The sequence below is a fragment of the Camellia sinensis genome, unplaced genomic scaffold, assembly GCF_055761805.1.
Source record: "Camellia sinensis isolate YWXY unplaced genomic scaffold, ASM5576180v1 Unanchor1, whole genome shotgun sequence".
Lineage (NCBI taxonomy): Eukaryota > Viridiplantae > Streptophyta > Magnoliopsida > Ericales > Theaceae > Camellia > Camellia sinensis.
Genome location: NW_028128987.1, coordinates 13,308,404 through 13,322,387, shown reverse-complemented (window position 1 = coordinate 13,322,387; position 13,984 = coordinate 13,308,404). Strand labels below are relative to the sequence as shown.

General features: G+C 38.0%; 1 protein-coding gene and 1 long non-coding RNA gene across 2 annotated transcripts; one reads left to right on the top strand and one right to left on the bottom strand.

The window, feature by feature from the left end:
• Positions 1-2,382: 2,382 nt before the first annotated feature.
• Positions 2,383-3,108, bottom strand: LOC145814090 (uncharacterized). The gene has a single exon (XM_082910616.1). The coding sequence runs from the start codon at positions 3,106-3,108 to the stop codon at positions 2,383-2,385; it is 726 nt and encodes a 241-aa protein (XP_082766742.1).
• Positions 3,109-5,409: 2,301 nt separating this feature from the next.
• Positions 5,410-8,895, top strand: LOC114302468 (uncharacterized). Its single transcript, XR_003643403.2, has 3 exons — positions 5,410-5,534; positions 7,957-8,037; positions 8,122-8,895. It is a non-coding gene; the product is annotated as an uncharacterized LOC114302468 (long non-coding RNA).
• Positions 8,896-13,984: the final 5,089 nt, after the last annotated feature.

Below are 13,984 nucleotides of genomic sequence, written 5' to 3'. Positions count from 1 at the left end.
TCTACATAAATAATTAACAAGGTAATCTTCTCACCCTTGCGTTGGATGAACAAGGTGTGATCAGAGTTGTATTGTCTATACCCATACTTCTTCATTGCTACAGTGAACCTTCCAAACCATGCTCGAGGGGACCGCTTCAATCCATACAGAGCCTTTCGTAATCTGCATACGTTTCTAGCACTATGAGTCACTCCATAGCCTAAAGGAAACTCCATATAAACTTCTTTTTCGAGATCTCCATGAAGGAAGACATTTTTTACATCAAACTGCTTCAAGGGCCAATTTAGATTTACAGCTAAGGACAATAATACTCAAATAGTATTCATTTTTGCGACTAGAGCAAAAGTCTCCTGATAATCAACACCATGTGCTTGTGTATACCTTTTGCTACCAGTCTTGCCTTATATCGATCAATAGTCCCATTTGCCTTGTGTTTAACTATAAAGGTCCATTTGCAACCTACTGGTTTCTTCCGTGTGGGCAATGTAACAATATCCCAAGTCCCATTTTCTTTTAATGCTTCCATCTCCATTTTCATAGCATTTACCCACTTCAGATCTTTGAGGGCTTCATCTACTGTGTTTGGTATAACAACTGTTCCCATCTGGTTAACAAATGCTTGACATTGTGTTGACAGCTTGTATGTGGACACATATTTAGCAATTGCATATCTAGTTTTTCCTTCTGGTGAATATCTATTAGGTGGTTTACCCCAATTCTCTCTGTGAGGCAACTGGTAATATTGTTCAATATTATTAATAGGAGCAGAAATAAAACTGGGTTCTGGAAGACTTACCTCAAGAACATTCAAAGCAGGCTGGGCAGGTACTGAAGTGATGAGAGAGGGGGAAGTAGGCAAAGGCAAAGTTGCTTGCTCGGAAATGTTACACAACTCTATAGGTGATTTAGTACTCATGCTAACATCAAACCAAATATGTTCTTCACCTGGATGACTGTGATGCTCCCTCTAAAGAACATGGTTGGGCAAAGTGGTGGAAAAAAACATCTCACTTTCAAGGAAGGTAACATCCATGGTAATATACCATCGTTGGGAAGATGGGTGGTAGCACTTGTAGCCCTTTTTCTAGGGAGAAAACCCCAAAAAAACACACTGAGAGCACACAGGTCCAACTTACTGCAATAATGTTTATGGAGATGGACATAAGCAACACAACCAAAAATCTAAGGAGGGAGATTTAAGGAGAATGTGATAGAGACGTAGCTAAAATTGCTAATGGAGTGTGAAAGACGAGGACTCGAGATGGCATACGGTTTAACAAATACACAACATAAGTGATAGTATCAGCTCAATATCGCTGGAGGATGTTGCCAGCCAATATAGAGCTCGGGCAGTTTCAAGGATGTGGCGATTTTTTCTCTCGGCGACCCCATTTTGTTCAGGAGTCTTGGTACAGGTGGTTTTAGAAAGTATTCCATGATCCTGAATTTTTTTTGAAAGTGGGTGGTTGATAAATTCACCACCACTATCGGAGCGAAACACCTTGATGGGAGAAGAAAATTGTGTTTGAATCATCCGAAAAAAAGGCCCAAAATATGGCAGTGACTTCGCTTTTATTTTTTAACAAATATAGCCAGGTCATTCAAGTGCAATCACCCACAAAAAGAACAAACCACTGAATGCCAGAAAGGTGTAACAATAGGGGATAGGCCCCATACATCGGAATGAATCAATGCAAAAGGAGTGTCTCGTTTATTTAAACTGGGAAAATAAGAAACACGATGACTTTTTGCAAGAATACAACTTTCACAAGTAAAGTCAAAGAGCTTGACTCCATCAAACAATGAAGAAAGTAAATATTTTAGATAACCAAATGACGCATGCCCAAGTCATTTTTGCCATAACCAAATCCTTTTTCTTTTTTCACTGTGAGTGCCGCGAACTTGATGAACGTATCCCACAACCATATCATCATCATAATATAATCCCTCTCTCTTAGTACTACGCCCAATGATCGCCTTCGTCTGAATGTCCTGTAGTAAACAAAATGAAGGAAACATTAGTACAACGCAGCCGAGTTGTTCCGTAACTTGACTAACATAGAGCAAATGGTTAGACAAGGTAGAAACAAATAAGGTGTTATGTAAAGACAAGGTAGAAGAGATGAAAACAAAACCAGCTCCAAGTACGGGATTGGAGTCACCATTTGCAGTGACAACACTTGTTTTCTTAAGGGTAGTCATAGAGTGGAATAAGGTTTTATCATATGTCATATGATCCGTTGCACCGGATTTGATAATCCAACATGTATGTGAACTATCAGAGGCAACAAGTGCGTGGCCCGATGGACCTGTGTCCTCGAAGGTCTTAGATTGGTCCACCTGAGAGAGTAGAGAGAGAACCGGTACAGCCAAGCCAGCAGCTTAACCAGCAGCCAAAGGAGTCGACTCACATGAGGAGGCGATAGCAGCCAAACCAGCACTAGAGCCTGCTGGTTTGGGTAGACTTGGCCTGCGGGTTGCTTTGAGTTGTTTGCGTCGTTCGAGAAACCAGTCGGGGTAGCCATACTTATGGAAGCAGGTATCTTCGGTGTGCCGTTCGCCATTACAATGAGTGTACTGTAGGTCATCTTTGTTTTCATATGCAGACCGAGAGGAAGGAAGACGCCCAGGCATGGGTTTCACAAGTAAGGCAGCCGAAGCACTGATGGTATCACTAGTTTTCTTCAACATGGTTTCACGCCTCTGAACCTCACGATGAAGGTAATTGAAAGATTCATTCAAAATAGGTATGAGACGTAGTCGTAGCAGGTCGCTTCGAGCTTGATCATAGACATCATCTAAGCCTGCCAAAAAATCGTATAAACGATCCTTTCTAATTTCATCTTGGCGAAGTTTGATGTCGGCGGCACACTTCATAGCGATGGGACGGCGTTGATCAAGTTCTTGCCAGATTCGTTTCATCTCAGCAAAATACAATGCTAACTCACGCCCATCTTGCTTGATGCGTGTGGATTTGCAGCGAAGTTCGTACATCTGGGACACATTTGATTCATCGTAGAACATATGAGCGATAGTCTTCCACATGTCTTTGGCAGTAGGCATATCGAGGAAGAGTTCTAGGTACTGAGGATCCACGGTCTTCACCATCCAGCCCCGTACGATAGAGTCCTCCTTGCTTCATTTTGCATACCCAGGATCACCCTCGGGTACTGCCACTATAGTGCCCGTCAAATAGCTTCGTTTGTCTTGGCCGGTAACATGTAGCATCATCATGCGAGACCATGTCTTGTAATTGGTCTCAATTAATTTGATGGTGAATGATGCGGCAGCGGAATCGCTATGGATAGTGACCACTTGAGTGGTGGAAGAAGACGAATTCATCAAGGTAGAGGGAGATCCATCAGTCATGGTTATGGAGAGAAAAGGATTTGTATATTTGTTAGAGGGTTTGGAGGGACTGCCAACGGGAACAGAAGGTAGCACTGTGTGTTTGTGAGTTGGCCAGCCACAAGAAGGATTACAGAGGCGACAATGATAGGCTTTGATACCAACTAGAAGAATTGAATTCTTTTATATTTCTTATGAGAACAGAGCACACCTTTATATTTTTTGTTTTTTTGAACAGCAAGACAAAGAAGCTTCATTGATGTAAAATAAAGTACAAAGTACAAGACAAATACATCAATAAAGAAAGGAAAGTGCAGAAGCATCACGATGGACTGAATCATCCCAACTAGGTTGGCACGAAAAAGCCCATCCTATCATTTGCAGTACCTCCAGAGTTGGTGAGCAACCAACTGAAGAAACAAAAAAACAAAAAAGTCCTCAGACCAAACAGGGTTGGAGACCTCAGACCAGATCTCAGACCAGCACAACAGACAAGCCCAGTGCAGATTGAACAGATAGTATAGTGCAGATTCATTAGTGCAGCAGTCCAAACTCCAGAAGACCGTTCCACATTCACAAACCATCAATCCATCTCCCTTAGACAAGCCCAGTGCAGACACACGACCACCAGGCCAACAGACAAGCCCAGTGCAGAACACTTGACAAGCCCAGAGTTGGTGAGAACAGAACAACAGACAAGCCCAGTGCAGACAAGCCCAGAGCACACCTTTATATAGGAGGAGGTGTGCTCAATAAGGAAGAGATATAATCAGTCAATAAGAAATGATACACCATATATTCTAAGTATGGTATGCATAACGAAGGTAGCAATATTATGCTATGTAGGGACCTTCACTCACGCCAACAAATTTTTCATACACTCAACACATTTTCTTACTATATTGAGATGTAATATATAGACATTTGTTTATTTTTTCATTACTTTATTCTTTTACACTTTTTTTGTCAAAGGAATTATGGAGATTGAAAATTAAAGATTAATTTTTTTGTTTTTTAGTTTGTTTTTGTACAGGGTTCATCAACCAAATGCATGAAATTGAAATTTTTGGAACTTGGATATGTGATTCATGATGATGGAGTTTTGAGATATTGTGTTGCAAATGTTTTTATTTTATTTGACAACAAATTTTTTTAATTTATTTTTATTGTATTTTGGATGAATGTAAATGAAGAATTACTTTGAGGGAAGCTTGAGATTTTGAATGATTTTACTTTAATTTTGTATTATTGGGTAGTAGTAGTAGATGAAGAATGTTGAGAAAGTAGTTGGAGAATGACATTGATGATTTACCTTAGGAATTGTATTGTTGGGTAGTAGATTAATTTTGAATGATTTTGAGATTTTAAATGATTTTAGGATTTTGAATGATTTTGAATGATTTTAAGATTTTAAATGATTTGTTTGTATTAGGAATTGATTTTGTTGTGTTTTTAATTTTATAAATTTTAATTAATTAATTATTAATGTTGAAACATTTTAGAAAATTGGAAGAAAATGACCTAAAGTAAATATTTACAAAATTGGGAAAAAAAAACTCAAAAATTAATTTTTAAAGGAAAAAATCCAAACCGCAAACCGTCGCAACTGCCCTCACATCTGCAAACTCTATCCACACAAACCACAAACCGCGTTGCAGGCAGTTGCGGTTTGACTTTTCCCCAAACCGCATAGGTGCGGACGGGTCAAAACCGGACCACAAACCGCACAAATCCGATTCGCAAGCACCCCTAACGGTAAGGGCAAAAGTGATACGATTTCAAAAATTTTGGGAGTAAAATTTAAATTATTCAAAGTCTAGGAATGTACTTGAAAATTGTGTAAAAGTATAGAAGTAAAAATGAAATTTTCTCTAAATTGAAGGACCAACTTGAAAAATTCAACCCCATTTTTGTAGCTCCATATTAAAAATAAAAAAAATAAAAAAGTAACTTAAAAAAAAAAATCACTTACCAAACAGTAATTTTGGCTTTCCCCTAATTTGAGACCCTTTAAAAAATGAAGAGGAGGTTGGGCAATACTTAATAATTTCCCCTTAAGAGGTCAGGCCGTCATCAGACATGCAAGATTTTCCAAATCATTAAAAACAAAGGAAAAAAAAACCCAGAGGGGTGACGCTCCTGCGACTGTGATTCTCCGGTCTGGTAATAAGCGAGTGCTGCTACTGGTAATTTTTGTTTTCACCCTCCGTTTGGTTGCCTAGAAAACCAAAAGAAAAGAAGCGAACTTTTCAATTATATTATATGATGTGTTTCTGAATAATCACCGTCTAGAATCAGGGAAATGTGTTTCTGCATCTTGTTATACATGTTGTGATTGATGCGTGTATATATATATACACAGACATTTATTTTGTGATTGTGCCTTAATTTAAAATACATAACCTCCACAATTAAAACAAATTTATTTATTCTAATTTGTATTTCTTTGCTTGACCCAAATCATCTAATATCCTTAACCTTTGCAATCAAAACGATTTTGATAATCAATAAATCAAATTATATAAGATTTCATACTTTTGTAGAAAACAAAAACACAATATACTAGAAAATGAAATAAATGTACTTGCTAAGAAGCATGGACAGGGACACGGACACGTGACACGACATGGACATGCCGACACGTTAATTTTCAAAAAATGCAGGACACGACATGGGGGACACGCAAGAAATATATAATTTTATATATTTATTATATGTTATATATATGAATATGTCATTTAAAGATAATAAAAAATATAATATGATACTAATTCTTATAAATTTATATGATTTTTGTTTTATTATTGTATCAAGTTGTTTTGTTTAAACTTATAATTAGTTTCATATGTGTCTAATCGATAGGCACATGTGTTTAAGTGATTGACATGTGTGTTCTCCAAGTGTCCAAAGAGTGTCTGGGTCTTTAAAATTTTTTTAAAAAATAGGACATGTTTTGAAGAGTGTCGGACACGTGTCCAAAGAGTGTCGGTGTCCGATATGGACACGGCATGGATACATCATCTTCTTAGAAGTGTCTGTGCTTCTTAGTATACTAGTTATAATTTGATAACCAAGGACGATTACTTTTTGTAGACAAGATGATATTTTTACTGCAAAGGAAGAAAAGGGAGAGGGATGCAATCAAATGAGTTGTTTTGTTTTGATCTGCTTGATATACTGGCAAAGTGAAGTGCACATTGCTTTTGATTTATTTTGATGCGAAAAAAGAAAAAGAAAAAGAAAAAGAAAAAAAAGAAGCAGTTATATAAAGAGAACTTTTTTTTGTTGTTGATATGACTAAGACGGTTTTGATGAGCTTTTATTTAATGGTAGGGGCACTTTCTGAGTATGACATAGAGAGCTAGAAAGAGAGTTTTATATAATGAGAGAGTTTTTATTTTTGTTGTAATGTAGAGAGAGAACCTACCAAGGAAGTGGTATAAAGAGGGCTGTTTTGTCTTGACAAAGAGACCGAAATAAGTGTTAATATAATGATGAGACCCTTTTTGTATCTGATGATAGGTTGTTTTGCTTTATTTTTTATTTGATGAAGAGACTAGGATACCTGATGAAGTGTGGTATTCTGTTTTGATAATTTAAGATTTGACCATTTTCATTTATTTACGAAAAGTTTTTTCACTACTTTTTTGGCTTTTAATAATTATTTTGATTGATGGTTTTTTTTTGGGAGTTGTTATTCGCACTTCACTTTTTGTTATTTGTACTACACATTGTGTCTTTGAAAAAAATGTGAGTGTATGCAACAAAAATGTTGAGTGTGAATAATAATTCCATTTCTTTTTGTGTATATACACATTGTAATGTGAAGATATAAAAAGTAAGGTCTCCTTTACTTGGGGCCTTAGGCAAGCACCAGAGCTGCTTACTCCTTGAGTTGCTACTACTTGCAAGCCAATTTCCAAGGGTGAGTTCTATCAATGGGTTGTATCATTTGGTGTCAAAGCAAACCACTACGGAGGGGGAGACCTATAGGCTAGATTAAAGAACCTTAGTATTATGTATGAACATGGTACTATAATTTAGGAGATTGTAATGGGATAAGGAGTTGGATAAGAATAACATGCTAAATAATTTAAGTTCTTCCTTTTTCTGATTGCATTAGGGGACAATCATAAGACAATGTTTCACCAAATTTGGAGCAACCTAAGCTGTGTATAGGAATTTAGCAAGTGTGGACTATAGGGTACTTTGTTATTAGAAGTTAACAAAGGATGTGATGCGAATGATGTGGTTATATAAATAAAGTGTGTGATCTTAATCTTGTCACTTTGCATTTTGTTTTTTTCCTTATCCTTTCAGCGATGAAAAAGAGAACCCTTCATATAGTTCTTTGATCGTGTAGTTTAAAATTGCGGGCATTTATGTTAGTGGTTAAGGTGCTATATCATTCTAAATTTTTATTCTCCCTCATGGTACTTCATTTCTGGATATATGCAATGCAGAATTCCTAATATATTACGGTTTATGAGTTGTTAAGATATTTAAATTTATTGTTTTTCTAATTATATATGTTTCAGATAGGTATGTTATTTTAAGTAGGAGTTTCATGGGAATATTGATGAAAGTTTACTTTTTCCTTTTTCTCAGTGATTAGATCAATTTTCAAGAATGTATAGGATTCTGAAACAAAAAGTTTCTCCTGGAGCTTTGGGAGTTTCTTCTTTTACGGTATTGCTATGTGGACTTAAACTAGTACATTCTACATAATTGGTGAACATATTTCATTTTATTTGATCTCTCTCAACATTTCAGATTTTAGCCAAGTCACAGAAATGGATTCGAGCTGTGGTACCTAAACCTACGAGTTATACGACTAATGTGACCACAAGAAGAGGGGTATTGAATTAATTTGCTTTTATTATTGTTGTATTTCTCTTTTGTTCTTTAAAGTGTGTGTACATATATTTTGTCATTGTCATAATCATATCTGATTCAATGTGTTTTAGTGTTGAGTTGTTGTCCTATCACCTATGTGGATTTGTTGATTAATTTTGCTTTCATGTTTTTTGACTGCTTGGTCCTTGGACAATGGGTTTACATATGAGTAACCATGTCTTTCTATTTTGATGTATAGAAACATCACAATAGGTGAAGCATTTTTTGGACATAACATGATGTGGATATGGTTGCCAATAATAATAAAAAAAAGTGCATGATACGGATGTGGTTTGGTGTGCGACACATCTGTTGTAAATTAAGTATTTGCAAGGCTTGTTAGACAAAAGAAGAGAGAATCATATTCGTATATTACAAAGCTTTCTGCATTGGCACATGTACCCCTAATGCATGAATATTTCAATATGAGTGGAGAATTCACATTGGATAAAATCCGTTTCACATTAAGAAATCTTAACAGGGTACCTAATCACGATAACAAGAGAAATTCCATTGTGTTTGGGTGGTTTTGACAAAGGATAGTCAACCCCATGGTTTCTATATGAAGCTCAATGACTAGAAAGTGGATCATTGTGGGATCTTGAGTAAGATCAACTATAACGCCTATCAAGTGCACTTGCCTCATATGAATACTTCCAATACCTTAAACGTTCAACATTGAGTTCTGTAGAAATTTAATGTATAAAGAGAAATAAAGAATTGTATTATTGATTCATATATATTGATATTTTACAATGATTCCTATATATAGAAGAGAGGATGTGGGAAGAGAATAGGTGAGTGTGTAGTAGGTATGGAGTAGGTGAGTGTAGTAGGTATGGAGTAGGTGAGGAGTAGGTGGAGAGTAGGTGAAGTAGGTGAGTGTGTAGTAGGTGGTAGTGGTAGGTGTGTAGTAGGTGAATTTTAACTGCCCCCCGCAAACTCAAGGGGGATAACAACTAACCAACTTGAGTTTGGAGAGAGGAACAAAACAAGAAAATACATAAAAATAAAAGAGGATAGGAGACACTGTATGGTCGTGTCAGACCATTGGTGACGACACTGGATGGTGGTGTCATAACGTTGTAGAGGACACTGTATGGGGGTGTCATAACGTTGTAGAGGACACTGTATGGTGGTGTCATAACGGTGTAGAGGACACTGGATGGCGGTGTCAGACCGATGTAGAAGACAGTTTATGGGGTCATGTCGGACCGTTGTAGAAACTAACCGGAATCAATGTCGGGACAGTTTACAGAGTCTTGTCGGACCCTTGTAGAAACTAACCGGAATCAATGTCGGGACAATTTACAGAGTCTTGTCGGACCCATGAAGGAGCTAACCGGAATCAATGTCGGGACAGTTTACAGAGTCTTGTCGGACCCATGAAGGAGCTAACCAGAATCAATGTCGGGACAGTTTACAGAGTCTTGTCGGACCCTTAAAAAGTCGCACCCTCAAAAGGTGTGCCCAATCTTTTAAAAGGCGTGCCATCAAAAAGCGTGCCCAATCCATAAAAAGACGTGCCATCAAAAGGCGAGCCCAAGTCATAAAAAGGTGTGCCGGACATGATGACGAGGCGCGTCACCACATTAGCTTGCGCGCCCGTTTTGTCGTCTGGCGTCAAGTGGCGCGCGATGCGCGTGTCTGCCTTGGCTATTTAACCAAGACGGAGGCTGAGGCGAAGGCAGAGGCTGAGACAAAAAAACCTGCGAAAATCCTTTGAAAAACCCTTTGTGTTCTGAGAGAGATACTCTGTAACACTCTGTTGCCAATCCTTCTCTGAAAGTACCAGTCGGAAATCGCTACTTCGCTGAAACACACAGCAACCCAAAAACATGGCCTCTTCTTCCCGTCCAGCGACCCAGAACATGGCCTCCTCTTCCCGTGGTCTGCTCACGCTCTTTCCAGACCTGAACGAGTCCACAAGAGAAATAACTGGTGCGGTGGCCAGTGAACCTCAACCAAACACCTCTGGTTTTGCTCCGTTGAACTTTCCGATGCGGTCTGTGGAGCAAAAAATGGCAGTCCAAACGGATATTGAAGCCAATCAGTATACTTTGAAGTCATGTGTGGAAACCATGACTGCGGTAACAAACTTGTCGCACCGGCTTCAGAGTAGGACAAATGAGGTGCAGCAGTTAAACGCCCAACTGGCTCTGCTCCAACGCATGTATAAGGATGCGCGAGCAGAGATAAGTGTGCTAAAGGCAGAAAACAAGGAGCTGAAGCGGAAGGCCACTGTGATGTTCCGATTTGGAGGTCCGTCATATGCGGCAGTGGAGGAGTATGGGGGAGTGAACGTGCTCGGCGGCGTGGGAAACACGGAGACAGCACCGTCAAGGACCGCCCAGGACGGAGGCAAGAAGAAAAGACCGGCGGAAGAGGCGAAGAAGTGAGGTCGGTGGATGACCGTCTGCAGAAAAAGAAAACAAATCTTTTGTTTGTGGGTGTTGGATTTGTTTTTTTGTTTGTTTGTTTGTTTGTTTTTTTTTTTTTTTTTTTTTTTTTTTTTTGTGTGTGTGTGTGTGTGTGTAAAATGGTGATCGGGGTTGATCCCTGAAATGAATAAAATATGGGTTGTTATGCAAATCCAAATGGCTTGAAGGTACAAGACTGAGCAGAAAAATGAGATGGAATGAATAGAAAGTTTTTTTTTTTTTAATAGAAAAGAGAAGATAAAATAAAATAAATAAAATTGGGTTTTTGTCAAAACAAAGATGTGGATGATGGGTTGACAAGTAGACTGGTTTTGGTTTAGTTTTAAGAAAAAGAAAAATAAAATAATAAAAAGAAAGTTGGGTGTAGTGATGGTGGTGTGCATGTGTTTTAAGCTTTAGCTCTAGGCTCTCCTTTTCTCCCTCACGATAGAGAGAGAACTTATGATTATAAATTGCTATTGCTAGTGGTAGGGCCCACCAGCACTATTCACTTCAAAATGGTGGAATGATGATAGAGAGAGAGAGTGGGCTACATGATGAAGAGAGAGGGATGTCGTGCATGTGTGTGTATCTGGGTTGTGTGGTGAGTGTGTGCCCATGTGCATAGGTCTGCCGAGAGGGAGAGGTTGAGGTGAAAATATTAAAAAAAAGTTTTCCTCATAAGAAAAAGAAGATCTGCCTCATCAAGAACAAGTATTGAAAGTGAATTCTGGACAGATGTCGGGTTGAGCACACCTTTCGACAAGCATGTTTTTATGCAAGCCGGGGTGGAAACCAGAATAGCAAAGATCATTTGTCAATTTTGACAATAGCCTCTTCATGTTCATCTTCAAGTTTTCCTAGCATTGCCTCCATCATCCGATATTCTTTAATGAACATCTGCAGACGTTCTTCAAAGAGGACAAAAACATCTGCCGGGGCCTTGCTCCTTGATCCCAAGCCTAGATCAATTATAGAGACAAAAACATAGTTGGTGGAGAGCCAAAAAACAACCAAGATGAGAGCCGAGAGAGAGAGCCGAGAGAGACAGACAGCCCATGCCCGAGAGAGGGGCTACGGCAGTGGCTGAGATGGAGGAAGCTCCTTATTCTATGCCATGGTGGTTACTTGACGAAGAAGAATCAGGGGCTGAGAAAGAGAGGGAGATCGAGTCTCAGGAGATGCTGCTGCTGCCATTGATAAAAGACCACGCTCATCATGCTTTAGCTTAGATGATGGTTCATCTGGAAACTGAGAGAGTGACAGCTTCCGCTAACTCCGAATCAAAACAGCGGGAGAGAAGGTATGTGTAGAGGTCCTAGCGGATTAGATTGAGGTCCGGCGGGCGGCCAAGGTGAGGTTGCCGCCCGCCGGTGAAGCGAAAATACTAGGTTCTAAACCAGCTCTGATACCATGTAGAAATTTAATGTATAAAGAGAAATAAAGAATTGTATTATTGATTCATATATATTGATATATTACAATGATTCCTATATATAGAAGAGAGGATGTGGGAAGAGAATAGGTGAGTGTGTAGTAGGTATGGAGTAGGTGAGTGTAGTAGGTATGGAGTAGGTGAGGAGTAGGTGGAGAGTAGGTGAAGTAGGTGAGTGTGTAGTAGGTGGTAGTGGTAGGTGTGTAGTAGGTGAATTTTAACAAGTTCCCTATGTAATAGATTAGTTGGTGGTGTTGTTGCTTTTATTGATTGTTTCTAGTAGTTGCTTCTTTGTTTCGTCCCTCACTTGAGGACAAGTTCTTTTAAGAGTGGTGTCCTGATGTAAGTAAAATGTGCAAGGCATGTGAGTGGAAGTTAATGTTAGTTGGTAGTAAGAACAGTGAATTTGAATAACAAAAACTACCCTAGATTGTTATACTATTATTACAATATTGATAAAAACTATATAAAATAAAGTAGGATTTTAATTGACTGGAGCTACTTACTAGTTTAATTACACATATATACATAGATGCTTAGAAATTTGAGTACTTTGTCCTTTCTTTTTTTTTATGACGTATATGTTAGCTTCGTTTATCAGTTTGAGGTGGATTTAGTGTGATTAGCTGTGCGATGCGAATTGAGCTTGCTTTTATCAATTGTAAATTGAGAATCAACTTTCTCTTCTCTTTTCTCTCTTCTCTCTCTATTATTATTATTATTATTATTATTATTATTATTATTATTATTATACATAATATATGTCACCCCAATGTCTTTCTTTTTGAGATAATGGATGAAGAATTGTTGAAAACCAGCTCTCTATTCCCCCCACAAGAGAAGAGAGAGGGAAAGAACCTTGCCCTAACCAGCAAGAGAAGTAGTGTTATGAAGTTCTCTTCCCAAGATCATTTAGAAACATGTGTTTTATATGTTTTTGTTTTTTTGTTTTTCTCTTATATATTTTTTAGAGTCAACAAAGCCTTAGTTACTGAAGGAAATAAATTTAATTTTGATTCCCCAAATACATTCCTTTCTCAATTTCTTGATGCCCCTCGTCTACATGCAATTCCTATGTTTTTTTTTTTTTTTGATAAATACACATGCAATTCCTATGTTCTAAGTAGGTAATAGAATCATGGCTTCATTTTCAGTTATAACAGCCTTTGGACAAGATGTTGTCACTTGTTACCTTTATGGTTCCACACATAATTGTTAGACTCAAGTATATGTTATTCTAATCAGTTGCTTTGTTTCTAAAAAAAAATTGTTGAGAGATCAAGAATAAAGTTGGTATACGTGTTGGAGGAGGATATTATAAGGGCTATTGCGGGTTTTTATGAGCAGCATTATGTATAGTCTGGTAGTTGGAGACCAACATGTGATCTACAAACAACTAAAATAATGAAAATAATTATTAGGGTTTAGGGTTGTTACTATGAGAGTTGTAATATTAGTTTTTATGTAAGTGTAATTTAGCATTTGTTTCGTTATAGTTTCCTAATTAGGATTTAGCTTTTGTTATATATACTAGTGTTTGTAATCTTATTAGATTAATGCAAAATATTGTTTCTCTTCTTTCCGGTGTATCCCCCTGGAAAAATTATACGGTCAGGTTCTTAATTACTTATTGTTATGCATCTTTCTTGGTGACTCCCTCATCTCTTGGTGTAGTAAGAAACAGTTTGTTGTGGCCCAGTCCACTGCCAAGGCCAAATATCGTGCTGTGGTGCATATCATTGTTGAGATAGTCTGGCTTCATTGACTTCTTTTTGATTTAGGTGTTCTCACTACTTCTCCTCTGTGAAGTATGGGTGCCGGTACGGATATAGGTACAGGTACGATATGGGTACGCCGATATGTTAAAATCTAAAAAAAGTAAGTT

Excerpts from the sequence above, each read along its gene's own strand:
- LOC145814090 (XM_082910616.1), bottom strand. The coding sequence starts at position 3,108 with ATGGTGAAGACCGTGGATCCTCAGTACCTAGAACTCTTCCTCGATATG.